Below are 26,035 nucleotides of genomic sequence, written 5' to 3' on the forward strand. Positions count from 1 at the left end.
AATTACAAGAGCCTCGCCTAAGAAGATAACTTGGAAAGGGTAATCCATTGAAGTACTCTACGAAAACAGGTATAGAACAATGCCTTTTGTCTTTGTGTATTAAGAAGATACGAATATTTACGGATGCACAAAGATAATTAGTGAATTTGATTGTAAACGAAGTAACTGTAACCGTTCCAGGCTGGAAATAGCGATGTGAATCTCCCCATGCAAAGACGTATGCTGGTAGCTCGCCTCAATTCAGTTAAATGCGGAGTTTCTGACGATTTTAAGTGAGTAACAGTAGGAAGGTGTTGCTGTCGATCCCAGAAGCTCACAGAGCTAGTGAAGTGAGAGACCTGGACCTTCAACACGATGCCCTGCCAGTTGAAAGGACCCAGAAACCAACAATTTCACTTACAGAATGATGCTTCTAAACGACCCAGAGGTTAAGAACAAAGTCACAGTCAACACAATCAAAGTCTACGAAGACATGGAGCCAATGAACGAACTGATAAAAGTCAAAGGAACAATTGGAAAGAAATCACTTACCTTGGACGATCTAGTTGCAGCAGAATCAGAAATTATCCAATTTAGCCAAAAACAGCAGTTCGGGGAAGATATAAAAATACTGCAGAAGGGCAGACAGCTTGGCCACAGCAGTCGTGGTGGAAGACTCAACAAGTCTGCCATGCCGGAAAATGCTAAACATGCAGCAATTTTGTCTAAGCATAGCAGAGTTGTGACATTGATTTTAAGAGACATACACCAAAGAACAGGACATTGTGGCCGTAGTTATGTCTTGGCACAACTTAGACGCAAGTACTGGATTCCACAGGCCAATTCTGTGATCCGCAAGATAATCAGCAAATGTACAACATGCCGCAGAATCAATGGAAAGGTTGGGGAACAGAAGATGGCATGCTTGCCTGAGGATCGTCTCTTGCCAGACAAACCCCCTTTCACGAATACCTGCGTTGATTTCTTTGGACCCTTCAATGTAAAGTGCGGCCGGGGTACAGTCAAAAGATACGACGTGATGTTTATCTGCCTCACTCTCAGAGCCGTGCACATTGAAGTTGCGGACAGCCTTGACACAGACTCTTGCATTAATGCAATTTGACGCTTTATAAGCAGGAGAGGCCAAGTTACTATCATGAGGTCAGATAATGGCACAAATTTTGTGTCCGCCGAAAGAGAATTGAGAGAAGCCATCCAGCAGCTGGATAATGGCAAAATTGAAAGAAATTTGCAACCAAAAGGGATTAAGTGGATATTCAACAGCCCAGCTGCCTCCCACCAAGGTGGGGTTTGGGAGAGGCAAATCCGGACAGTGAGAATCCTCAATTCCTTACTGAAAGAGCAAGCAGCGAATGATGATTGCCTACACACAATCATGTGTGAAGTAGAAAGCATCATTAATGGTAGGCCGCTCACAAGCGTCTCGGACGATGTGAACGACGTCAAGCCTCTGACACCAAACCACTTATTGTTGCTGAAATGTGAACCCAGCATGCCTCCAGGCATCTTCAGCAAAGATGATACACACAAGAAGAAGATGGAAACAAGTCCAATAGCTCGTGGATCTGTTCTGGACCAGGTGGACGCGTGAATATTTGCCTCTTCTTCAGGAGCGCCAGAAATGGCTCAAGCCAAGAAGAAACTTCATGACGGGAGATGTTGTGCTACTAGTGGACAGTTCTTCCCCACGCAACTCCTGGCTTATGGGGAAGGTTGTGGAAACATTGCCAGACTCTAGTGGGACAGTACGAAGAGTGAAGATAAAGACGAGGACCAGTACACTGGAAAGACCTGTGAACAAGCTGGGCCTATTGGAAGAGGCAATATCAGAAGAATGAAGAGAAATGATATTAGTTTTGATAGTTTATGGACATTTGAAATATTGTAGCTCTTAATATTTTAGTTCGTAATTGTTTAGTCCTCCTGCCTAACCAATTAGGGGCCGGGTAATGTAAGAGCCAAATTCATGATTCCATGTGTTATAATAATTTAGTTAAAAGTGTTGAAAATGCCATAGTTAAGATAAATAATTTCATTGTGATTTGAAAGAATACGTAGGTAAAATTAATAATTTAATGATGTGTTAATGAAAACGTTATATAAAATGTTAATTGAAAACCTCACGATGTAGGATCAGGATGTAAGCTTCCAATCAGAAAGCAGCGCGTCATCGCAATATAAACTAATGGGACTTGTTCAGTTCAGATTGAATTCAGAAACGTTGGAAGCAACATGAACTAGGCTATCAATGCCAACTACACCTAAAGGCAGTAATGCAGTAAGACAGTATGCACCTAAGCAAACAGCACGTAAGACCAGCATTACAATTTCGGTTAGTGTAGTAGCAATAGCGAATGCACACGTGCACGCACGCACACACACACACACACACACACGCACAAACGCACACGCGCACGCACGCGCGCGCGCACAAGCACGCATGTTATAACAGCAACCTAGCGCAGCTATAGGCGCTATGTGACAGTCAAACCAACGTGTCATGATGATCCAACGTAAACCTCACCTTGGAAGACCCTGCTATAGAATATCCCTGCACCCGCGTGTCCCCCACAGACGACATGAGCCTAGGTCGCGAGGGTTAGTTTTGCACGTGATTAAGAGGCTGAGTCAAACAGATGCTCGCTGTCTATATGGCGATGCCGCCAACGCGTTCACAGATACCTATGGAGAATACACAGCAGTCGAGACAGCAAGAGTACATCACTCGTTATTCCCTTACCTTTTTGTCGAATCCTAGTAGCCAACGGTAAACGTATCACGCCAGTCCGCGCATAACTTATCAGTCCTTAACATCTCCAAACCTGGGAAATGAATGGGGAACCTCGGCGTGGGGCTACACGTTGCCAGCCTCGATGTCCTTTCTTTCCAGCTTTAGAGAAGAAATACTCGCGAAACGACCGCGTTTGCATTGATAAGAACGGGACTTGTTCAACGGTTAACGTTCCGGCTCCTGGCTTTAATCTGTGTGTGTGTGTGTGTGTGTGTGTGTGTGTGTGTGTGTGTGTGTGTGTGTGTGTGTGTGTGTGTGTGTGTGTGTGTGTGTGTGTGTGTGTGTGTGTGTGTGTGTGTGTGTGTGAGAAGAAGAGCAGCATCGCGTGCGCCGGAGTGGAGTCCGCCCCCGCGAGGGGATGACATCGGCTGTAGGCAGCGTACAGCGCGAGCGAGGCCCGCCATGCATGTTTTCAGTTGCCTAACGTCACCGCCAAACGGCGCGCGCGCGCCATGGCAGGCAGGTGTCGTCGACTAGTCGCTTGAGAAGACGGGTCTGAAGTTAAACGTGTGCTTTTCCGTCTTCGTGTTTTGAACTCTAGGTGAATTTAAGCATATTGCAGATTTTTCACAACTTCAATAGTTACAATTTAAAAATGTTATTCGATGTATTAGCCTACTACAACGTAGGCTACTACTGGGCTACATTTAGGCTGTGTTTGCAGAAACTGTACACATAATTTGAATAATTGTTATTTTGATCAGTGCTATCTGTTATTATTTTCTGATATGCCTAGTAGTGTATCAAACGCTTACTGTGTCTGTGAGTTTGTGTTAGTCTGTGTGTGTGTGTGTGTGTGTGTGTGTGTGTGTGTGTGTGTGTGTGTGTGTGTGTGTGTGTGTGCGTGTGTGTGTGTGTGCAGTTTAAATATTATAAAGCAGGCCTATAAATAGGTTATAAGAAAAGGGATGAATGACCACCACCAATTCAAGCACCAGGGTGATGCAGAGGTATAGAGGTAACCTGGGGCAGCCTTATGTATAAGTTTTAACCTTATTTCCATTTTCTTTTTAATTTTCTCTTTTTTTTCTTTTTTCATCTTTTTTATTTTTCAAACCTTTTTCCTTTAACTATACGGTGCAGTGGTCTTATGGTTACAAACACAACCATAGCCATGGAAAGATGGCACAAAACAAAAAGGTACAACAAATTCAGCATTATTTATACAGCGATAATATGAGGTCATGATGAGCAGGCGTAAAGACTTAGCACGGTGCACACCTCTCCACATCAACAGCCAGACCCCTCTGGCCCAGCTGATTAGATGCTCTTATCTGTTATCCGCACCAGACTTGGGTCATTCACTTCACAGTATCCTCCCTTTATTTCTCTTTCCCATTTCTTTAATTTCTCCCTCTCTCTCTTTCTCAGTATCTCTTACCCATCTCATGCGCTCTGTCATCTCTTTCTTTCTCTCACCTCTCTTTCTCCTTATCTCCCATTTCATTCTTTCTTCTCTCTGTCTGTCTCTCACACACACACACACACACACACTCACTCGCATCTCTCTCCCTCACCATAGATCTGACCGTGTTATATTATTCCCACCCTCACCCGAGGAACAGAAAGTAAGGATGTCCATGATAACACCAAACACTTGACAATTCGAAGACCTGCAGCTTTATGTCCTATGTAAGCCACCATCCATCTCATTGGGGGCATCTTGAGCTAAACATCACATGAAACTCTCCTGTCCCGCTGTGTGTAGTGAATCCACTGACAATGGAATAGCTGTGTGTCTCCTGGATGACAATGTCAAACAGGAAACGTTCATATAAATGTCATGCTCTGTCATTGAGCCAGCAGGCCACTTCCCACTCCCCCCCCCCCCCCCCAAAAAAAAAACCTCACATGACCACCACTGATAACAGAAGAAAAACCAACGGCAACCAACTCTTTCAGCGGTTGAGACTTTTGGATTCTAAAAACGTATGGATCTTTTAGACAAATTGCTAAATTGTACATTTCTGGTGAGGACAAATAATCCTAAGAATAATATTGGTTGATGTTTACACTTTTAGATAATGGTTGCATCTCCTTCAGCTCTGAAAGATCAGTGTGAGAAAAGTTAAGATCTAAGTTGGAGACTGAAAGCAAACACACCCTGGATATTCCGTTGGGGCCACATTTGATGCAGTGGTGAGTAGGTTGCGATGCTCTCAAAACAGGAGAAAGAGCTAATCGTAGAAATATGGACCAGACTGACCCCTGTCGCTGACCGCATAGGAGCAGAGGCTCTTCTGAGGTAAGACGCCATTACCGCCTGTCTTTGAACAAGGCTCACATCTTTTGCCTTGTTCAACATTTTCCAATTCTGTTTATCGAAAGGGATACAAATAAGTGTTTTGATTTGTATGCTCAGTTTTGGTGGAACACAAATGCATACCTATCACTTTCCAGTGGGACTCAAACGCCTCACTGCGGCAGGGCTTTATCAATTGAGCTTTACAGAAACACATTTCCGCCAAAAAGTTGTATATGGGTTATTTAGCACTGTATTCTCAACATATTAAATTAATCTAAGACCTATCATGTTAGATAAAAGCAAAGTTTACAGGTCAGGAGTAAATATATAAGCTAAAAGAACCATTTTCCAACCTCCATGACAACTCCATGACAACTCCTCAACGATCAACATTCACCCATTGATATACATATTCACTGCCCCAAGGCTCTGTGGGCAGATAAAAAAGACATAATGAAAAAAAAAATACATGGGTTTTTCAAAACAATCACCAAGCTCCATTCTCAGCATGATGTGCTTGATATCCCTGTGCCCTTCCCAGGATGTTCACGTCATACCCTGGCACCAAGACGTACTTCTCCCACCTGGACATCACCCCCCGCTCGGCCCACCTGCTGTCCCATGGCGAGAAGATCTTCCTGGCGTTGGCGGAGGGCTCCAAGGACATTGCTAACCTGATGACTAACCTCGCTCCTCTTCAAACCTATCACGCCTACCAGCTTCGCATCCAGCCCAACAACTTCAAGGTGCCAACAGAAACAAAGGCTAGTGTTTTCATTAATGCTGTGTATTCTTGAAATAAAGTATTGCAAAAAGAAACGTTTGGAATGTTGGCCTGCAGGTATACTAGGCTTCTACCTACCTTCTATGCATAGGGGATCTAAAGTATGAGGACTACAGGTGTACTAAACATGTATGGTGTACTAGACCTACAGGTCTACATGCATACTACAGGTATTTGAGGCTATCCGGTGTGTCTAGGTACTACAGGTTAACTAGGACTACAGGTTTACTAGGCATATAGGTATACTAGGCCTACAGGTGTTCTAGGTCAACAGAAGGTAAAAAGGAGTATGCTATTATGTATAAAAGAGTCTGCTATTATGTTTGACGGCCTGTGCTTCAGAAACAAATCAAACTGAAACGGAAAAACACAAAGAGTGTGTGACAATGACCCTGAAAGTTTAAGGAAACCTCACTCTAGTGTTTGATCCCTTAAGTAGACATTTTTTAGGGCAAATCGAAGGTAAATGAACCGAAGGCACACACATATTGAATAACAATGTTTCTAATGTGTCCTTTCTCCCCTCCAGCTGTTTTCGCACTGCATGATAGTCACCCTTGCCTGTTTCATGGGCGACCGCTTCACGCCCAGTTCGCATGCTGCCATGGACAAGTATCTCTCGGCGTTCTCTGCCGTACTTGGGGAGAAATTCAGATAAGAACATCGCCACCTCAGACCCGTCTCTATGTTGCTCATCATATTGAAGTTGTAATGTTTTACATGTCGACTATAGCTCAAAGCTTTAAACACCCTGGACATAGCCGTATTCAATACTGATTGAAAGGGGTAATCAATAAGGTTATCAATTATATAAATGAAAAACCTCTCTCTTTGTTTACAAGCATCATACTATCGATGCTCCCACTCACACCACCGCAGCTGAGCTGTGCCAGACAGCTGACAGCTGTCAGTCAGAGTGGACAGAACACTGTTTTTAAATGCTGAAAGTCTCCCAACTGCAATAATTTGCAATAAACTTTATTAACATCATGATCTGTTTTGTCGATTATTACACTGATTGTGTGTGTGTGTGTGTGTGTGTGTGTGTGTGTGTGTGTGTGTGTGTGTGTGTGTGCGTGTGAGATAGCGAGTGAGAGAGAGACAGTGTGCCTATAAAGATTTTCGACTAATGAGGTAATTTTTTTTGATATATTTCAATAAATGGGGGACATATATTCTATGAGGATATGAATAAGAATTTTAGCAGATTGTAAACTTGTAAAAGGTTGCCTTAATCAACAAGAAAAGTTTTTTCTGTGGATTCTGGTATAAACCGACTGCACACATTAGATAACACAAACCCTGAGTCATTGTCATTGCTTAGTCACGCTTGTCAATATGTTTTGTGACTAGATAAAGGCACGTAATCACATTTGTAGTAGCATGTTTCAAATGAAGTAAATTGTAAAAAAAGCATACCCAAAAAAGGCTTGTATTGCAGTAAAATCTATAGGTAACTTTAGGCATGTATCGCTATATATGTATATGTGTAGACAGACACTGTAAATATATAGGCCTATGTTCACAAAAAACGACTAGGCCTATACAGTCCTAGGTATTTCAAAATTGTTCAAAAGTGGTTGGTTATAACTGTTGTTAGTCATAGTTACTTAAAATGATATATATTTCTTATTTTAGATCATTTTTCATTGGAATATTAACATGTTTAATACTGGAGAAGAGTATTATATATATATGGAAACATTTAAGTCCGCATCCAACAGGACGTGTTTTCAGCACCATGGACAGGTCAGCCTCCACAGACCGCTCTATTGTATTATTCTATTATAACTATATTAATGCTATATTCAATATTCACACGCCTATTATATATGCTGAACGAAAATATAAATAAAAAGTACATCTCATTCAAGTATAAATCATCGGTAGGTTAAATGTATGAAGCCTTAGTATACTGTTCATTGGTAAACCCATTTAGGAATCCTAACACAAAAAGACCACAACGGAATCCGGAATTTTTTTTTGGTTTGTTTTTATTGACCATTGAAACGGACCACATGCATCAATGATGGCGGGGGTCTTCATGACTGATGCGGCTCACTGAAAGCTCCTTAACGGTACTTCTCGGCAAGAGCCAGGGCCAGCTGGGCCAGGAATTTGTCGACGGCCACATGGACCTGAGGGGTGAACTCATCGGGGAAGACCATGGCCATGCACACCAGCATGCAGTGAGCCAGGAGCTGGGGAGGAGAACATTAGAAGAAAAAACATTAGAACAATGTCGACCACAAATGGTTTACCACATACACATAAAGGGCGTAGTAGATAGATGGTAGATAGTCTATTTTATTTTATTTAATAAATATACTAGAGGGCTACCATTACAATGGAATAACAAAGATTATTTTCGTATTTTAATATTCTTATTTTATTATAGGCTAGACAATTATTATTTTTTATAATTATTGTACATATTATAAGAATGATTATTATTGTTATAGTTGTTGTATAAGTACCTTGAAGTTGACGGGGTCCACTCTCAGCATGAACGCGTGCAGCTCGCTGAGGCTGAGGAGTCCTCCCTTCAAGTCGTCGACCTTGCCGACGGCATCGTACACTCCACCCATGATGGTGATGCCATGCTTCCTGACGGGGGCAGAGCCGGGGCTCGTGTCCTTCCAGTGAGCGAAATAGGACTTGGTCTGGGGGTACACAGCCACCAACCTGGAGAGAGAGAGAGAGAGAGAGAGAGAGAGAGAGAGAGAGAGAGAGAGAGAGAGAGAGAGAAAGAGAGAGAAAGAGAGAGAGAGAGAGAGAGAGAGAGAGAGAGCAAAACAACCAGTTAGTATTTTGCAAGTCTATATGCAGGCACATGAAGCCAACTACAACACGTACGACGGACATAAGCCTTTAAGTTGTTCTTCGGACAAGAAACTAAACGCCATACCTGGACAGGGCCTCAGCTCCGATATCCTCGGACCGGGTGGAGATCTTGGCGAAGAACTCCCTGACTGTGGCCTTTTGCTTAACTGTAAGACTCATGTTGACGTTCAGATAGTTGCTTTCTAGACTGAAAGAACAAGTGGCTGATGCTGAACCAAACAAGAGCAGATGTATTTATAGTGGCCTGGGGGTACCAACGCCGTCTCCAGGCTCCGCCCCCACCAGCTTCCTATTGGCTGCGGAGCCAGATAACCGATGGACAGGCCCCCTCGGAGGGTCCTGACAGCGTTCGGGCGTTGTCTCCTAGTGTCGTTATCTTAACCTAAATCGGAAACACAACTCGTTGGCAGGGGTGGGTTTCTAGTTCTCGTTAAGGGGAGTGGACTCCTGATGGTATCGCATTTCGCTAAATATAGAATCCTCATTTTTTTCTATAGTTATACCCTCTTGTAGGCTGTTATATATAATAATAATAATAATAATAATAATAATAATAATAATAATAATAATAATAATAATAATATATAATGATATCATAATTAATCTAATAATAATATTGATACTTTTTATTATTATTATTATTATTAAAGTAAGCTGGTAAGAATTCACCAGAGGGCTCAAGTGTTGCACAAGCAGTTTCTGAAGCACAACTGGACAGAGTAGGCCTAGCTAGTAATCTATCTAAATGTTAGATTTGTATTATTATTATGGTAGTCAAATCCATAATAGGAGACAAAAAATAGAATCAGGGAAGAGAAGACAGGGCAAGTAATTTTTTGGTGGTCAAGGTTTATTTGTTACTTTTACAAACAAATAAATGCAACAACATAGCGATTAACAGACAACATAGGTAAAGACAAACCGTTATAATAAAAACAATTACATCATCATCATCATCATCATCATCACCATCGTCATTCATTCAAGTATGTACAATTGTTACGATGACAAGACCTAAGACAATATCATGATTATAATCCTATTATTATTAAGATTAGGAATTATACTCTGATAATGTTGTTCTTATCATTATGATTATGATTCATTTGTATCATTATAAGAAATAGTTGATTAATAATCATCATAATTGTATAGTTCATAATTATTCGTATGTGTATTATTGTATTGTATTAGGTGGAATTAGGTGGTTATTTATTCAAAAGCCGATTCTACAATTCATATATTTTTCCAATGCAGCTTCCACAGAAATACAGAAACTATTTCCTGATTAAATACAAAAGAATGGAGGTTGTCTGTATGCTATTGAACTTTATTCACTAAATAACTCAAACCAAACATCCTTCGTAAACCGTGCATTAAAAACCCATCAGGATGATGCCTGTATGGCTGTGGCTGTATGGCCTGTATGGCTCTTAAGCCATTTGTTTGTTTGTTTGTTTATTTGTCTAGTTGGTTGTATGGTTGACTGGTTCTTTGCCTGTTTTGTTTTTTTGTTTGATTGGTTTGTTTGCAAAGAATCGAGCACTATTAAGCATCAAAACCGTTGTGGGGACCAAGTTGACATAGGCCCGGCCAGGGTCGTATAACGGCAGCGCTGAGCGTGTCGAACCACGGACCACAGCCGCTTACAGACCCGTTGCATGGGACTCATCCCCACAGCAGTAACAAAGGACACAACGAGTTGGAAGTACATTTTTTTCTTTTTTGTTTATTCAAGAATATCAGCATTTTGTTGAATATCAGCTTAGTGGTACTGTCTGCCCAGAGCGGAGACGACGACAGACAGGAACTTCTGCCACGCCACCTGGGTATCCACGGTGAAGGCGTTGCCCATCTTGGCGGCGATGACGACAGTCAGGCAGTCGGCCAGCAGCTGCACGTGTGAGGGAGGGAGGAGGACGTTTAGTGAGGTTTAGGTTCGTTAAGAAGACTCCGACAGAGCACCGTGAGGTGAGAATAACTGGCGGTGGTTCGTGCATGCTTGTAGGCCTACCCTGAAGTTGTCGGGGTCCACGTGCAGCACGTCGGAGTGGAGCAGAGACAGCTCAGCGTAGGTGTCCTTGATGTTGTCCATGTTCTTCAGGGCCCGATCCAGACCGTGCAGAATCTTGGTGCCGTGGGCGGCGATCAAGGGGTTGGCCAGGATGGTCTCTGCGTTGTACAGGTTGCCGTAGGCACCGAAGTACCTCTGGGTCCAGGGGTACACGATCAGACACCTGCAAGAGACCGGGGAATGATGGGTTAATTCAAGTGGTCCAAGTGGAGTCAAAACACTGATGAGTTTGAGTTTCACAATGCATTCTTACCGACACAAGGGTTAGGGTTTGGGTTCAGGTACATACCTGCAGAGAGACTTGCGGCCGATCTCTTCGTAGTCCAAGTTGGAGAAGATGCCATTAATGATGCTGCGCTCTTCATCAGTCCACTCAACCATGGTTGCGGTTTTGTTGTTGTTGCTTCAGTAGGTATAGGACTTAGGAGTACATACATTCGCTCTCCCCCTCGGTTTTTAAGGGGTTCCCACCGCCCGCCCACAACCACGGAACGAACTGCAATAGGCTGGAGATGACACGCTTCAGATAAACCTATATCGATGTCGAAGTTTCTGGACGTTTCGCTGTTCTGCAGGCCCATACATTTAGTTAGTTAGTTTGAGAAATGGGTATACATTTCCGAGTTCTACAAACGACACATGGATATGGATTTTGATTGAGGGTACTGCTGCACACTCACTACCTGGCCTTTATATAGGCCCATAAATAATCAAATTACATACACAAGAAGTGCTGCATAAGCAAGCACTAAAGCACAACTGGAGAGAGTAGCTGGTAAATGTAATGTTAGATTTGTATTATTTTTATTTTATTTTTACATGATGATTATAATGATATAATAGCCTACTTATGTTATGTATTATAATTATAATACCATAATACCGTTATCTTATAGAATTATGATTTGTTATTTTTTTTGGTATTTTGCTAAATATTAAACAAAATTAGAAGAAAATGATCGGATGATGCCTGTATGGCTCTTAGGCCATTTGTTTGTTTGTTTGTTTGTTTGTTTATTTGTGTAGTTGGTTGTACGGTTGACTGGTTCTTTGCCTGTTTATTTTTTTTGTTTGAATGGTTTGTTTGCAAAGAATCGAGCACTATTAAGCATCAAAACCGTTGTGGGGACCAAGTTGACATAGGCCCGGCCAGGGTCGTATAACGGCAGCGCTGAGCGTGTCGAACCACGGACCACAGCCGCTTACAGACCCGTTGCATGGGACTCATCCCCACAGCAGTAACAAAGGACACAACGAGTTGGAAGTACATTTTTTTCTTTTTTGTTTATTCAAGAACATCAGCATTTTGTTGAATATCAGCTTAGTGGTACTGTCTGCCCAGAGCGGAGACGACGACAGACAGGAACTTCTGCCACGCCACCTGGGTATCCACGGTGAAGGCGTTGCCCATCTTGGCGGCGATGACGACAGTCAGGCAGTCGGCCAGCAGCTGCACATGTGAGGGAGGGAGGAGGACGTTTAGTGAGGTTTAGGTTCGTTAAGAAGACTCCGACAGAGCACCGTGAGGTGAGAATAACTGGCGGTGGTTCGTGCATGCTCGTACCCTGAAGTTGTCGGGGTCCACGTGCAGCACGTCGGAGTGGAGCAGAGACAGCTCAGCGTAGGTGTCCTTGATGTTGTCCATGTTCTTCAGGGCCCGATCCAGACCGTGCAGAATCTTGGTGCCGTGGGCGGCGATCAAGGGGTTGGCCAGGATGGTCTCTGCGTTGTACAGGTTGCCGTAGGCACCGAAGTACCTCTGGGTCCAGGGGTACACGATCAGACACCTGCAAGAGACCGGGGAATGATGGGTTAATTCAAGTGGTCCAAGTGGAGTCAAAACACTGATGAGTTTGAGTTTCACAATGCATTCTTACCGACACAAGGGTTAGGGTTTGGGTTCAGGTACATACCTGCAGAGAGACTTGCGGCCGATCTCTTCGTAGTCCAAGTTGGAGAAGATGCCATTAATGATGCTGCGCTCTTCATCAGTCCACTCAACCATGGTTGCGGTTTTGTTGTTGTTGCTTCAGTAGGTATAGGACTTAGGAGTACATACATTCGCTCTCCCCCTCGGTTTTTAAGGGGTTCCCACCGCCCGCCCACAACCACGGAACGAACTGCAATAGGCTGGAGATGACACGCTTCAGATAAACCTATATCGATGTCGAAGTTTCTGGACGTTTCGCTGTTCTGCAGGCCCATACATTTAGTTAGTTAGTTTGAGAAATGGGTATACATTTCCGAGTTCTACAAACGACACATGGATATGGATTTTGATTGAGGGTACTGCTGCACACTCACTACCTGGCCTTTATATAGGCCCATAAATAATCTAATTACATACACAAGAAGTGCTGCATAAGCAAGCACTAAAGCACAACTGGAGAGAGTAGCTGGTAAATGTAATGTTAGATTTGTATTATTTTTATTTTATTTTTACATGATGATTATAATGATATAATAGCCTACTTATGTTATGTATTATAATTATAATACCATAATACCGTTATCTTATAGAATTATGATTTGTTATTTTTTTTGGTATTTTGCTAAATATTAAACAAAATGAGAAGAAAATGATCGGATGATGCCTGTATGGCTCTTAGGCCATTTGTTTGTTTGTTTGTTTATTTGTGTAGTTGGTTGTACGGTTGACTGGTTCTTTGCCTGTTTATTTTTTTTGTTTGAATGGTTTGTTTGCAAAGAATCGAGCACTATTAAGCATCAAAACCGTTGTGGGGACCAAGTTGACATAGGCCCGGCCAGGGTCGTATAACGGCAGCGCTGAGCGTGTCGAACCACGGACCACAGCCGCTTACAGACCCGTTGCATGGGACTCATCCCCACAGCAGTAACAAAGGACACAACGAGTTGGAAGTACATTTTTTTCTTTTTTGTTTATTCAAGAACATCAGCATTTTGTTGAATATCAGCTTAGTGGTACTGTCTGCCCAGAGCGGAGACGACGACAGACAGGAACTTCTGCCACGCCACCTGGGTATCCACGGTGAAGGCGTTGCCCATCTTGGCGGCGATGACGACAGTCAGGCAGTCGGCCAGCAGCTGCACATGTGAGGGAGGGAGGAGGACGTTTAGTGAGGTTTAGGTTCGTTAAGAAGACTCCGACAGAGCACCGTGAGGTGAGAATAACTGGCGGTGGTTCGTGCATGCTCGTACCCTGAAGTTGTCGGGGTCCACGTGCAGCACGTCGGAGTGGAGCAGAGACAGCTCAGCGTAGGTGTCCTTGATGTTGTCCATGTTCTTCAGGGCCCGATCCAGACCGTGCAGAATCTTGGTGCCGTGGGCGGCGATCAAGGGGTTGGCCAGGATGGTCTCTGCGTTGTACAGGTTGCCGTAGGCACCGAAGTACCTCTGGGTCCAGGGGTACACGATCAGACACCTGCAAGAGACCGGGGAATGATGGGTTAATTCAAGTGGTCCAAGTGGAGTCAAAACACTGATGAGTTTGAGTTTCACAATGCATTCTTACCGACACAAGGGTTAGGGTTTGGGTTCAGGTACATACCTGCAGAGAGACTTGCGGCCGATCTCTTCGTAGTCCAAGTTGGAGAAGATGCCATTAATGATGCTGCGCTCTTCATCAGTCCACTCAACCATGGTTGCGGTTTTGTTGTTGTTGCTTCAGTAGGTATAAGAAGTACATACATTCGCTCTCCCCCTCGGTTTTTAAGGGGTTCCCACCGCCCGCCCACAACCACGGAACGAACTGCAATAGGCTGGAGATGACACGCTTCAGATAAACCTATCGATGTCGAAGTTTCTGGACGTTTCGCAGTTCTACAGGCCCATACATTTAGTTAGTTAGTTTGAGAAATGGGTATACATTTCCGAGTTCTACAAACGACACATGCATGGATTTTGATTGAGGGTACTGCTGCACACCCATACCTGGCCTTTATATAGGCCCATAAATAATCAAATTACATACACAATAAGTGCTGCATAAGCAAGCACTAAAGCACAACTGGAGAGAGTAGCTGGTAAATGTAATGTTAGATTAGTATTATTTTTACATGATGATTATAATGATAATTATAATACTTATGTTATGTATTATAATTATAATACCATAATACCGTTATCTTATAGAATTATGATTTGTTATTTTCTTTGGTATTTTGCTAAATATTAAACAAAATGAGAAGAAAATTATCGGATTGTCTTTGGACACATTTAAAATAGAGAATGAATTGGATCAAATGTGTATGTTAAACAAGTCGCATAATTTCTTAAGGACGATGTCGGATATAACATAGGCTATATTTAACACATAACGATGCAACATTAGGATTGCTAATAGGTGCTTGATAATCTGAGGCAGAAAAGGTGGGAGGTGTGCCAGGGATCCACCCTCACTTATCAGAGGGCAGGCTCTATATGTTTCATGTGTCATGCTTAATTTAAAATAATGTAATAGAATAATATTATATTCAATAATATTTAATTTCTTTAACAAATATTAATAATGCCTAACGCATGCAGCCTCACGCATGTTTGTGTATTATTCATACACCACACACGCACGCACACAAAAACACACACACACACACACACACACACACACACACACACACACACACACACACACACACACACACACACAGATGCACACACCACAGGAACTGGCCATATTAATGCTTCAATCAACTGTTCTTCAATTTAGGCTACTTGAAAATGAAAAATGTAATTTTCATCTTTGATACAATAAATATGCTAATAAATTGACTTAATGCAGAAACCATATAGCCTACCATATTATATACCATATATATATATATCATATAAATATATACCTTATAGGCCTACCATTACATTTACATTTAGGGCTTTTAGCAGACGCTTTTATCCAAAGCGACTTACAATAAGTAGCCTACATTTGTCATAAGAAGTGAAACAATATATCGCCATCGGTACAGTAAAGATGTTCATAGAACCAAGTGCAAGTAGGCTATGGCCAGGCTAACCCCATTCCCCGTATACAGCAGTGATAGCTAGCAGATGCTACACAATTAAGTAGGCTACATGCTACACAACATGCATGCACAACACAATTAAGTACATGCTACACAATTAAGTACAATGAATGAATACAACCTGCATTAAGTGCGTTCATTAAGTGCCAGGACGTACAACAAACAATAGTGCAACAGACAAATAAGGGACTAAATGGCTATGTCGAGTCTAGGTGAACTCTGAACAGGTGGGTTTTGAGTCGTTTGCGGAAGCTGGTGAGCGACTCCCAAGATAGAGAAGGTCCCAAGATAGAGAAGAGATTTAGCTGATCGACCTTTTAGTAATGGCGGTACCAGACGTCCAGCTGAGGTAGTTGAGGGATCGAGCTGGGGTGTGTCTGTGTGGTTTGACCAAGGCTTGGAGGTAGGCAGGGGCAGTTCCATCGGCCGCCTTGTATGCCAGCCAGTACCATCATCTTGAATCTGATGCGGGCCTTACTACAGGGAGCCGGTGGCGGAAGAGGGGAGTCACATGGGATACCATGTATATATACATATATATACACACACACACACACACACACACACACACACACACACACACACACACACACACACACACACACACACACACACACACACACACACACACACACACACACACCATATATGCCATATAGGCTACAAAAAAGCTACAATTATTTTTTAAATTCTTGTCAAACTAATTATGAAACATTGAGTATTACCCATCTTCTTTGCTAAAAAAAAGACCTGAATAGTATTTGTAAGTGCACAGCCTACTTAAACCTTTTGTTATATTTGACAATTCTCCTTTTTTTGTTTAATTCTCTTTAAATGACATTCCCTTTAATGGTGGTAACATGGGATTTCTTCCATGGTGAAACACTTGATGGACCTTGTGTTTGAGTGGTGCTGTATAAAATAGACGTGCCATTAAAGGTCACGCAGCTTTTTTTTGGTATCTGCGGTACACCACGCGCTGTTATCTGAGGCTGCTCCGGCCCGCCCATATAGGCGTTAGGGTTAGGGCGTTAGGCTCTGCTTTGATATCCGCTATGTATCCGATAACCGCGTCCTGGGGCGATTGATTGAAGGAACAATTTTTTTTTTTTTTATGATGCATAGAATTACAACAATCTATACAACAATCGTTTGGAAAAGTATTTTGGGAGGTGTGTGGGGGGAGGGGGGCCGGGGATATGGCATATTGAATGAGTTAAAACCTAACTTAGTCAATATGAAGTATTTAATAGTAGGCTACTGGTTTTAATGAAGTTATCCGACATTTTGGGTTGATATTAATATAATATTATTGTAGAAAATCCCCCAAAGTTGGGACATACTATGTTTAGTGTGTGATGTTTATAGATGTAGTGTTGGTCAGTTCATATAGGAGCGGCCCCCCCTGCTGGTTATGTAGCGTAACTGACGGCGCTTGGCCAGAGAGGTGCGTGCTCCGGTGAGACGGCAGAGTGAGGGATTAGCAGTTAATTAACGTCACGGCAAGTGGTCTGTGCGTGGATGAAAAGTGAGTATGTCGGGATATATTGTTGATGTACTGTATTTACGTTGCTGCAGCCATAGTTTATTTCTGTTGTTATGATGTGATCACTGTTTAAGCTAGTTGTAGCATTTAGCTCACCTGCCTCTGATCGAGTGTACGCCACGTCACGTGTTATGTTATTGTTATCGCTCCGACTCGTTAGTGTAATGTTTACAGTGAGCGTAACGTAAATATTACCATGTGATGTTGTTTATATGTGTGTTAATATGCTAGTAAGTCAGGTGAAGTGTGTTTCTGGGCCCCGTTTCCCGAAAGCATCGTTAGCCTACCGTCGTACGATCATCGCGTCTGATACATCGCGGTCTGAGTTTTCAGACCGTTTCCCGAAAGCATCGTTACGTAACGACGGCTACAGGGGTACTCGTAGAGCACTAGGATGCATCGTTACTATAGCCTCAGTGGAGTCACCAACACGTCATCCAATACCACTGAATGTCCAGCTGGCGCTATTTCGCAATACCCCAAAAACAGTGCATATATATTACTTGTGTTGTCCTCACTGCAGTGTAGCAACTGCAGCTATACAACTAGCTAAACTCTTCCTTATAAATGAAGACGTGAGTCGTAGTAAGCTTTAGTTGCTCTTTACTGTGGCTCTTTTCCTCATTGTACAAGGTCAGAGTGAAAACTGTAACAAGACAAATACGAAAATTACCATTTAGCTCTGTAACAGGTGCTTTCCTCATGTAAATAAAACGTTTTTAGCCACAAATATATCAAATGCATTTTTTTTGTAAATAGTACTTTTTAACATTAACTTATGAATGTAATTATGAAATTATCAACTTACGACGTTGCCTCTGTGACGTTTACAGTGATACAATCATGCAGTTGAACACAAATGTAGCTGTGCAAACTCAGCTAGCCTCCTCAGACTATTAAACCAAAACAAACCTATGACCCAGGAACATTAGGGTGAAAACTGCCCTTCAAAATAAGAGCTCTTTCAAAACAAAAGTCCATTCAGATTTATGCGTGAAAGGCAACACATTACTCGTAGACTACTGTTAGATTTAAACAGCAAAGACAGAGACATGTTAGAAGTCAACACAAATATAATTTATTGCAGTAATTTAAAATTCCAAAAATAAATGTAGCCTACCGATGAAACGCCACGTCACAAGGTAACCCTATCACAAGGCATAGGCCTATAATAAAATCGAATGATTCCGTTGCTCATGTGGGAAGTCGCTTGCGAGCGGCACTTGCTGTCTCCCTCTGATTTTAATTCAACCATCGTGGTTAAAATGCCCTCATATTGATCAATGACAGAAGACATAGGCCTACTGTACATGAATCATGCTGAGACCAGCGGGTGTCGGATCATTTCTGCAGGCGTTTTTTGTTGCGATTGTTTGCCATAAAGCACTGTAGGCGTGTTGGTGAGGCTGTGATGAAGTTCACTATTTATTGGACCGTGTCCAGACAGTTAGGAACATCCCTGACCTTAGTGGACTGCACAATCGCCAAGTTGAGAGCATTGTTTCTGCAGTGAACGTAGACTGCTGCGGGAAACTGTGTTGCGATGCGTGCCTTTCCCGCTTACATTGCCCGCATCATCATACCCCTGCCCAACAATATGGGCAGGAATCGATCTAGACCAGCAACAGCAATAGCTGTGTCAATGCCTCTGCGTTTGAATGATAATGAATCAATGGAACGTTGCATTTTTAATGTTGACACCAAAGTTTCTAGAGTGCGCGGCGCGCCAATCACTGAATGAATGAATGAAACCTTCTGCGGAATCAGAGCTCACCCTCTTTGCGGCGCAAAGCATGTTTCAGAAATCAGTAAATCATCATCAATAAATAAATTCTATATTGTCACACAGACACATGCTATTTTTTATTTTTGTAATATGGAATTATTTCAGGGGAGAAAATGCCGTGAAACAATGTAGGCCTACGCAGGGTGCGTTCAGGATTAGGACTGATCATACGTCGGCCTAGACCCTAATCAATTGTGTTTTAATATTTGTAGCCTTCATATTATTCTATTCTTTTCGTAGGCTACTCTGCTGTTGGCCTTGATGGGGAGATATTTTTTTGCTGCCACAAAATATAGTTTAATCCAACAACATTCCTGCGTCTCCCTCCTACCGAGCCCATTTCAGCACCGTGTCAGTAGACAGCTACAATCCTACGACGTCGTAAGAGCAGAGCACGCGCGTTCATGTTAAGATGAGTTTCGGGAAACGCTAGCCAAAAATTAACGATGCATCGTGAGATCCATCGTACGATGGATCGTACGAGCATGGATCCATCGTTATCGGGAAACGGGGGGCTGTGATAGTGGTAATTAGAGGCAAATGGAGATGTAGTAATTTCAGTACTCTTTTATTGTGTTTATTAGAGATTAATAGCTTTATTCCTTTATTCATGTGTGTATTTGTTATTTTGATATAGAAAACCACATGACCTCATTGCCAGCAAAGAGTATTAAACCACCTGCACTATCCATCACCTGCTTCTTCATTTTGGACCCTCTGAAAGTTAATTGGCCTTAAGTTGGTGTTCTGGCCGGCACCCTGGTGTGAACTCAGTGACAGCCCCTGAACTAACGCCAGATACAGTATACTCCCAGTGTCTTCACTACAATTATAATACATAATGTATATAATATATAGCCTACTAATAATTAATATAATTTTGAATCGTCTGTAACTTCATATCGTATGTTTCGTATATTGTAAAGTTTGACTGTTGGCACTCCTTCACACACACTGTTTCCGGTACTGGCGGGATTACTGGGAGCACTGCAGCAGCACTGGTGATCTTTACCTTGCACACGTGCAGCTTCGTGCTTGGAAAGGCCCTTTCGTACATGGCTTGTTAGATAAACGCAATGATTGGAGCAAATAAAAGTCCAGGGAATTAATAGTCGTTTCACAGTATACATCTGTTTTAAAGTTGGTTGTCTTGTATTGTGTCATAACCATGTTGTTGATTCAATGTTTTGTAGTGATGCCCACTGGCCACCACACAGGTTGAAATGATTCTGTCTGTGCACCAAGATCAAAGCAATCAAGCTAACTTCAATCGGGACGGTGTGTATTATCCACATCAGACACTTGGCACCCAGTCATGGGTGTGCCCTTGTCAGCCAACTGATTCACCCAGTGGACCGCTTGTTGAACTGTTCACTGCCCTCAGGATCCATCAATGCATAGAAAAACAGCCGATGGGTGCACCTTAAAGGTGACATATTATACCACCAGGTGTGTGAGTGATTAGCTGTTACAAGCTGTTTTGAAAATCTGCCTCTTCCAGTATAACAAGTGAGTGTGTACACCTAGATGTATGGCGGATAGATGAGCAATGTTTTCTACAGTCCACTGGGTAGGCTAGTAGACTGATCTATCCAGCAGACATTTAGGTGGACACGCCCACTTGTGATGTCAGAAATTGGCAGATTTTCAAAATGTCACCTTTAAACACCCTAAAAACTTGAGTATCTTGTATGTGATAAAGACAGACAGACAAGGCCGGGGTGAATGGGGCATAAGATTAACTCTAGGTGGGGCTCGGATGCCCATGACGTCACACAGAGTGGACATTTATCCTGCCTTACTTGTTGGGCTGTGGAACTTACATAAGGAGGACACTTGTGAGGGTGTGTATTAACAAGCTGTTTTTTTGCGCATGTTTTTTTTTGACTTGCGCGCATGTTTTTTTTTTGACCTTCGCGCATGTCCAAAAAAAAAAACTGCGCGCGGTGCAGGTAAAAAAACATGCGGGCGCAGGTTAAAAAAAAACCTGCGTGCAGGTAAAAAAAAAAAAAACATGCGCGCAGGTCAATTTTTTTATTATTTTTTATTTATTATTATTATTTCTTTTTTTTTTCTTTATATAATTTTTTTAATGTTTTTTTGGATAGATTTTTTTTATATATCATTTTTTTAATCTTTTTTTTATACATATATATTATTTTTCTTTGCAGAAAAATAAAAAATTGCAAAAACACCAATGATGATTCATAATGTTTGTCAATCAGATGCATGCTTATTCGTTTTCTGGGGAACAGTCAGCCTCCTATCAACTGTATCAATCATTAAAACAAAGTCCTCATCTTCAATCATTGGGACTACCAATCCTGTGTGTACAATGCATTTTGCTCTGGCGTCCTCCTTGGTCTGTTGTTGTTCTGCACTAGCTTTATTTGCACTCAGTGGCCCATCCTTGTCGGAGGCCTTCTGTACCTGTGAGGTAGAATGGAGGGGGGTCCGATTTTTCTGTCTCATTCACTCCCGTCTCTCGCTCAAACATACGCGCACACACAGCTCCAAGTTGTCTCTATACTATATTTCTGCTCCTTTCTCCCGTCATAAGAACATTAGGCCTACTGTATGTAACCGTGGCTATCTGTTGCGTGGCTTTCCCACTAAGATAGATTTCTTTATAAAACATTAGTATTCATTTTTAGTGTTTCTCATGTCACAGAAACCACAGTGAATCCTGTGTTTCTGTGCCCCGCTGTGGTGTCGACAGCACAGAGCTTCGGTACCCTTACAGGACAGCGGTAGTTTCTTTCAGCTTGTATTGTATTCCAATTTTAGCGAAAACACACATAACATTAGCTTGAAAGAAAAATACTGTTTAAGGATGCTTATCTTTGCGTGAATTTTGGGGTGACTCGTCTGCCAATGACTTCAAGTTGGTTGTGTTTTAACCGGTGATTGTTGCGCCAAACTGTTTACAAAGGGACACTTGCTTGCGACACAGCAAGCGGCTGCTAGTTGACCTGCCGGGCGGGACGATCAGTACTTCCCCACATAAAGAGCTTAGTTCTGATTGGATCGCTTCCCAAATCGTCCCGCTTACATTTTCGTCTCGTTTTTATTCGTTAACGAAAGTGTCAAAATATTTCGTCGTAGTTTTTGTCATCCTAAATTGATTTTTATTTAGTTATCGTCTCGTTTTCGTCAGACTGTAGACCACCCCCCCCCCCCCCACCCCCAATGTTTTCTCAATAGATCTCCACGAATCACACAAGTGGCCAATTTTGTTTAAAAAACGGCGAATTTCACCGAAAGGTGACTAGTGTTGATGTGAGCAGATACCTATGTGTGCATTTGTGTGTGCAGATATGATGTGTACATAACTATATCTATATATACACACATATGTAGGTATACACGTGTGTGTGTGTGTGTGTGTGTGTGTGTGTGTGTGTGTGTGTGTGTGTGTGTGTGTGTGTGTGTGTGTGTGTGTGTGTGTGTGTGTGTGTGTGTGTGTGTGTGTGTGTGTGTGTGTGTGTGTGTGTGGTGAATCTGTTACCCGGCCAAGACGTTGATGATGACGACGGTGCAGCCCACCAGGAAGGGGTCTTGGTCTTGGGGTTGACCGCCACCAGCAGCACCACCAGCAGCACCACCATGGTGATCAGGCAGGTCATGGCCATCTCCCCGAAGATGGCGCCCGGCAGCTGCGCCTCCGTCTTCAGGATGTCGAAGGCGGCGCCCGTGGCGTTGAGGTAGCGGTCGGCAGGGACCATGAGCTGTGAGGCACCGGGGGGTTGAGGATGGGAGGCGCATAGGATGAGCTGCCTTTGACGTCAATGTTAGTCTCCCTACTGTCTACTGTCCAAAGACAGGAGAAGGGTGATGATTGTGAACTGATAATAATAGATTAAAAATTATAATGTTTAATATTCTTATAAATATTAGTAGTAGTAGTAACAGTGGTAATATTAGGTCCTATTTGTATTAGTAGTAGTAGTGTTTTAATTGTTTTATATGTACACTTCATGTTTATGATGGCAGTTTTACTGATTTTGCCAGCCCTGTGTATGGGCAAATCAAATAACCCCTAGCGACAAATACAGTTATATTCTATTTAATAATATTCTGGTATTTGTATCAAACGTTTGTATATCATGGATTGTCTTCCTATATGCATTGTCTGAAATGCTGGGAATGCTTGGAGGCTGACCTTTGACATGCCGGCTCCCAGTACTCCTCCAATAACCTGACTGGCAAGGTAGGGCCCGACCATTACCAGCTCCATGCCTCCACACAGGTAGATGGCAATGGTGAAGGGAGGGTTGAAGTGAGAGCCACTGGAGGAGATACAGCACAGAAATGTCAGTAGACACGAGGAGGACTGGAGTTAGATAGATCCATATATCTATGGCTTAACAGGACTCGGGATCTTTTATCAATTCAATTCAATTAAGTTAAATTGAATTAAATTAAACTCAACTCAACTCCATTGCATTCCATTCTAGTCCATTAAATGAACCCTTGCTGCACTTGTATCCAGTTACCTTAGAAACCTGCAACACGTCTTGCAAAACATAGGCCTACAGTGGCTCCGAGATTAAGCAATAATTAAATCGTTAAATAACCTGATTTACCTGTTATCCATGATGGCCACCATGATAGCCACGGCCAGACCGTGCACCAGAGCGGGCTGCAGCCTCCCGGCCGCCGGCACGTTCTCTATGACCGACGTGCAGCCGATGAACACGAAGAACATGGTATCAGCTCGGCCAGGCACGGCTGGAAGATCTTCTCGTAGCGGTTGGGCATCAAGCTGGCCTCTGTCCAGTGGCGGTTCTACATTGAATTACGCCCCGAGCGAGACCCACCCCCCCGAAGTTGTTGACGGGGGCGATTACGGGCTGGCGGGGTTGTTGACGGGGGGGTTGTTGATGCATTTTTCGCCGCTGATTGGTTAGAAGGGCTCTCCTCCGATTGGTTATTTGATTTAGTGGCTGTCGGTTAGTCTACCACCAACAGTAGTAAACAAACTCGATCCAACAGTGATAAGGGCGTTCCGTCAGAATTGATTTTCACATTTTCATAGCCTGTTTAGCTAGTCATAGCTGTTTTGTGATGAGAGAGAGAAGCAAGTGCTAGTGATGGTGGTGTTGTTTTTTTAAAAATAAGTAGATGAAACTAAAAACAGTTGCAATTCGATGAGCAGAGGTTAAACACCAGTGTTTAAAAACAGAAGCAGATACATATGTTAAACATTACTAGTAATTAATGTGTGTGTGAGTGTAAGGTAGGTAAGTAAGTAAGTAAGTGTAAAGTGTAAGGTGACTAAGGCTTCAGAACAGCCAAGGCGGTGGTTGTAGTGATGTTTGATGGTCACATCACATGCAACAATAACCCCTCCTGAATATGAGTATCACTAGATCTATAAAATATGGAAAGGAATCATGCATGTAACATGGATGAAACAGTATGTAATGTTAATCTCTAAATTATTGTTCTGTTATGTGTAATAGCCAACCTGGACTTCCTGTTCTGACTGTGGCTTTGCTTTTTCAACACCAGGTAGAGCCCAGCAGGACAGTGTGTGTTTCTCTTAGTGTAATCCGTCTGCCTTGTGTTGTGTTGGCATCTCATATCAACCTTTGAACATATAAATGCTTCATTAAAGCTATTCATTAAAGACTATTTAACAAAAACAAGAAACATGACTATTGTAACTCTTACTCAATAGCTGTTGTGCCGAACTGTATCCTCAGTAATAGGATACGTTTTTTCTACTGTTAAGGTCACTCTTGATGACCGTTGGAAGTCCTCCAGCCATGTCTCTGCCTCCTCTCTGGTGGAGAGTTGGAGCTTTAAAGAGGCTGTGAAACCGCTCTCCAGTGGGGTGTATCTGCAAAGGAAATTGCAGTGCCCCTCAGGCAGAAGCTGCTGTTTAAATAAATTCAATATAATGTTAGTAAATCAACCATATTATTTCAAAAGGCAAGCTTAAAATTGACTCTTTATTTGCATTGTAACAGAAAAAAAGTACAGATCATTAATAAAGGTAGAGATTAGAACCTATCAACACAACGAACAACGCACCCTAACTGTAAGGCCTAACCTTAACCATTGAATAGGCTACCTGTCATACCTGTGGCAAAACCATTTGTTACTGGAGCTGCTCCCTATCGTTGACTTATTCCTAATCCTAACCTCAAGGTGATCCGGTATGATGGTCTCCAACTCCTTTGCACAAATATGACACCACTTAACTGTTATGGCTGCACACACACACACACACACACACACACACACACACACACACACACACACACACACACGTCACACACACACACACACACACACACACATTAATTACTAGTAATGTTTAACATATGTATCTGCTTCTGTTTTTAAACACTGGTGTGTTTATCCTCTGCTCATCGAATTGCAACTGTTTTTAGTTTTATCTACTTATTAAAAAAAAGAAAAAACACCACCATCACTAGCACTTGCTTCTCTCTCTCATCACAAAGGTCCCCCAAACAGCTATGACTAGCTAAACAGGCTATGAAAATGTGAAAATCAATTCTGACGGAACGCACTCATCACTGTATCACTTATCAGAGCCCTTCTAACCAATCAGCGGCGAAAAAGGCGGTACCTTCCCCTACCATCCTACGGAAAAAAGATTCGCCCCCGGGTGGCTGCCCGGTTCGCCCGTACCTAAATCCGCCAGAAGTCCTCCAGCTCCATCTTCTCCAGGCCCATGGCTTACTGTGCTAGTGCTGGTGATTCACCTCAGTGGTTTAGTTGTATGGTTGCCTGGTTCTTTGCCTGTTTTTTTTTTTTGTTTGATTGGTTTGTTTGCAAAGAATCGAGCACTATTAAGCATCAACACCGTTGTGGGGACCAAGTTGACATAGGCCCGGCCAGGGTCGTATAACGGCAGCGCTGAGCGTGTCGAACCACGGACCACAGCCGCTTACAGACCCGTTGCATGGGACTCATCCCCACAGCAGTAACAAAGG

At 42.6% G+C, this 26,035-nt stretch overlaps 6 protein-coding genes across 12 annotated transcripts in view; 1 reads left to right on the top strand and 5 right to left on the bottom strand.

The window, feature by feature from the left end:
• The window catches only part of rhbdf1b (rhomboid 5 homolog 1b), a 35,968-nt gene extending 32,073 nt beyond the window's left edge, over nt 1-3,895 (bottom strand). The window contains exon 1 of one of the 3 annotated variants that reach the window (XM_084485896.1): nt 3,784-3,895. The gene's annotated coding sequence lies outside the window, so the exon portion shown is untranslated. Of the gene's footprint in view, nt 1-2,740; nt 3,058-3,783 lie in introns of those variants that run through there. The other 2 variants (XM_084485894.1, XM_084485897.1) reach the window with 2 other exon arrangements.
• A 740-nt stretch (nt 3,896-4,635) lies between these two features.
• On the top strand, nt 4,636-6,801 carry hbae4 (hemoglobin alpha embryonic-4). 2 transcript variants are annotated; one of them, XM_084485928.1, is made up of 4 exons: nt 4,636-4,720; nt 4,813-5,036; nt 5,578-5,800; nt 6,350-6,801. In XM_084485928.1, exons 2-4 carry the CDS (start codon nt 4,945-4,947, stop codon nt 6,476-6,478), a joined length of 444 nt encoding a protein of 147 aa, XP_084342054.1. In that variant the 5' UTR covers nt 4,636-4,720; nt 4,813-4,944; the 3' UTR covers nt 6,479-6,801. The 2 variants fall into 2 exon arrangements, with proteins under 2 accessions (XP_084342054.1, XP_084342055.1); XM_084485929.1 differs by having other exon boundaries at nt 5,578-5,782.
• A 992-nt stretch (nt 6,802-7,793) lies between these two features.
• hbae5 (hemoglobin, alpha embryonic 5) lies at nt 7,794-8,884 on the bottom strand. Its single transcript, XM_084485664.1, has 3 exons — nt 8,729-8,884; nt 8,298-8,505; nt 7,794-8,021 (listed from the first exon to the last, which is right to left on the bottom strand). Exons 1-3 carry the CDS (start codon nt 8,821-8,823, stop codon nt 7,893-7,895), a joined length of 432 nt encoding a protein of 143 aa, XP_084341790.1. The 5' UTR covers nt 8,824-8,884; the 3' UTR covers nt 7,794-7,892.
• A 1,489-nt stretch (nt 8,885-10,373) lies between these two features.
• On the bottom strand, nt 10,374-11,855 carry LOC311366698 (hemoglobin subunit beta-like). The gene is made up of 3 exons (XM_084485500.1): nt 11,028-11,855; nt 10,679-10,901; nt 10,374-10,558 (listed from the first exon to the last, which is right to left on the bottom strand). Exons 1-3 carry the CDS (start codon nt 11,117-11,119, stop codon nt 10,430-10,432), a joined length of 444 nt encoding a protein of 147 aa, XP_084341626.1. The 5' UTR covers nt 11,120-11,855; the 3' UTR covers nt 10,374-10,429.
• Nucleotides 11,856-12,003: 148 nt separating this feature from the next.
• On the bottom strand, nt 12,004-13,328 carry LOC311366697 (hemoglobin subunit beta-like). Its single transcript, XM_084485499.1, has 3 exons — nt 12,652-13,328; nt 12,303-12,525; nt 12,004-12,188 (listed from the first exon to the last, which is right to left on the bottom strand). The coding sequence occupies exons 1-3, from the start codon at nt 12,741-12,743 to the stop codon at nt 12,060-12,062; spliced, it is 444 nt and encodes a 147-aa protein (XP_084341625.1). The 5' UTR covers nt 12,744-13,328; the 3' UTR covers nt 12,004-12,059.
• A 291-nt stretch (nt 13,329-13,619) lies between these two features.
• On the bottom strand, nt 13,620-23,919 carry LOC311366696 (hemoglobin subunit beta-2-like). Of its 4 annotated transcripts, none has more exons than XM_084485495.1 (5): nt 23,230-23,359; nt 22,576-22,912; nt 14,268-14,381; nt 13,919-14,141; nt 13,620-13,804 (listed from the first exon to the last, which is right to left on the bottom strand). In XM_084485495.1, the coding sequence occupies exons 2-5, from the start codon at nt 22,830-22,832 to the stop codon at nt 13,676-13,678; spliced, it is 723 nt and encodes a 240-aa protein (XP_084341621.1). In that variant the 5' UTR covers nt 22,833-22,912; nt 23,230-23,359; the 3' UTR covers nt 13,620-13,675. The 4 variants fall into 4 exon arrangements, with proteins under 4 accessions (XP_084341621.1, XP_084341623.1, XP_084341622.1 ...); XM_084485498.1 differs by lacking the exon at nt 13,620-13,804 and adding an exon at nt 23,654-23,916 and having other exon boundaries at nt 14,004-14,141; nt 22,576-22,795; nt 23,230-23,356; XM_084485497.1 differs by lacking the exon at nt 14,268-14,381.
• Nucleotides 23,920-26,035: the final 2,116 nt, after the last annotated feature.

The sequence above is a fragment of the Micromesistius poutassou genome (assembly GCF_964030765.1).
Source record: "Micromesistius poutassou genome assembly, chromosome: 21".
Taxonomy (NCBI): domain Eukaryota; kingdom Metazoa; phylum Chordata; class Actinopteri; order Gadiformes; family Gadidae; genus Micromesistius; species Micromesistius poutassou.

Excerpts from the sequence above, each read along its gene's own strand:
- hbae5 (XM_084485664.1), bottom strand. The coding sequence starts at position 8,823 with ATGAGTCTTACAGTTAAGCAAAAGGCCACAGTCAGGGAGTTCTTCGCC. Across the intron at positions 8,506-8,728 it reads GGAGCTGAGGCCCTGTCCAG|GTTGGTGGCTGTGTACCCCC; the intron begins GTATGGCGTTTA and ends CTCTCTCTCCAG. Across the intron at positions 8,022-8,297 it reads TGGACCCCGTCAACTTCAAG|CTCCTGGCTCACTGCATGCT; the intron begins GTACTTATACAA and ends TCTCCTCCCCAG.
- LOC311366696 (XM_084485495.1), bottom strand. The coding sequence starts at position 22,832 with ATGCGCCTCCCATCCTCAACCCCCCGGTGCCTCACAGCTCATGGTCCC. Across the intron at positions 14,142-14,267 it reads GGCCGCAAGTCTCTCTGCAG|GTGTCTGATCGTGTACCCCT; the intron begins GTATGTACCTGA and ends GGTCTCTTGCAG. Across the intron at positions 13,805-13,918 it reads TGGACCCCGACAACTTCAGG|CTGCTGGCCGACTGCCTGAC; the intron begins GTACGAGCATGC and ends TCACATGTGCAG.
- hbae4 (XM_084485928.1), top strand. The coding sequence starts at position 4,945 with ATGCTCTCAAAACAGGAGAAAGAGCTAATCGTAGAAATATGGACCAGA. Across the intron at positions 5,037-5,577 it reads GGAGCAGAGGCTCTTCTGAG|GATGTTCACGTCATACCCTG; the intron begins GTAAGACGCCAT and ends TGCCCTTCCCAG. Across the intron at positions 5,801-6,349 it reads AGGTGCCAACAGAAACAAAG|CTGTTTTCGCACTGCATGAT; the intron begins GCTAGTGTTTTC and ends TCTCCCCTCCAG.
- LOC311366698 (XM_084485500.1), bottom strand. The coding sequence starts at position 11,119 with ATGGTTGAGTGGACTGATGAAGAGCGCAGCATCATTAATGGCATCTTC. Across the intron at positions 10,902-11,027 it reads GGCCGCAAGTCTCTCTGCAG|GTGTCTGATCGTGTACCCCT; the intron begins GTATGTACCTGA and ends GGTCTCTTGCAG. Across the intron at positions 10,559-10,678 it reads TGGACCCCGACAACTTCAGG|CTGCTGGCCGACTGCCTGAC; the intron begins GTAGGCCTACAA and ends TCACACGTGCAG.
- LOC311366697 (XM_084485499.1), bottom strand. The coding sequence starts at position 12,743 with ATGGTTGAGTGGACTGATGAAGAGCGCAGCATCATTAATGGCATCTTC. Across the intron at positions 12,526-12,651 it reads GGCCGCAAGTCTCTCTGCAG|GTGTCTGATCGTGTACCCCT; the intron begins GTATGTACCTGA and ends GGTCTCTTGCAG. Across the intron at positions 12,189-12,302 it reads TGGACCCCGACAACTTCAGG|CTGCTGGCCGACTGCCTGAC; the intron begins GTACGAGCATGC and ends TCACATGTGCAG.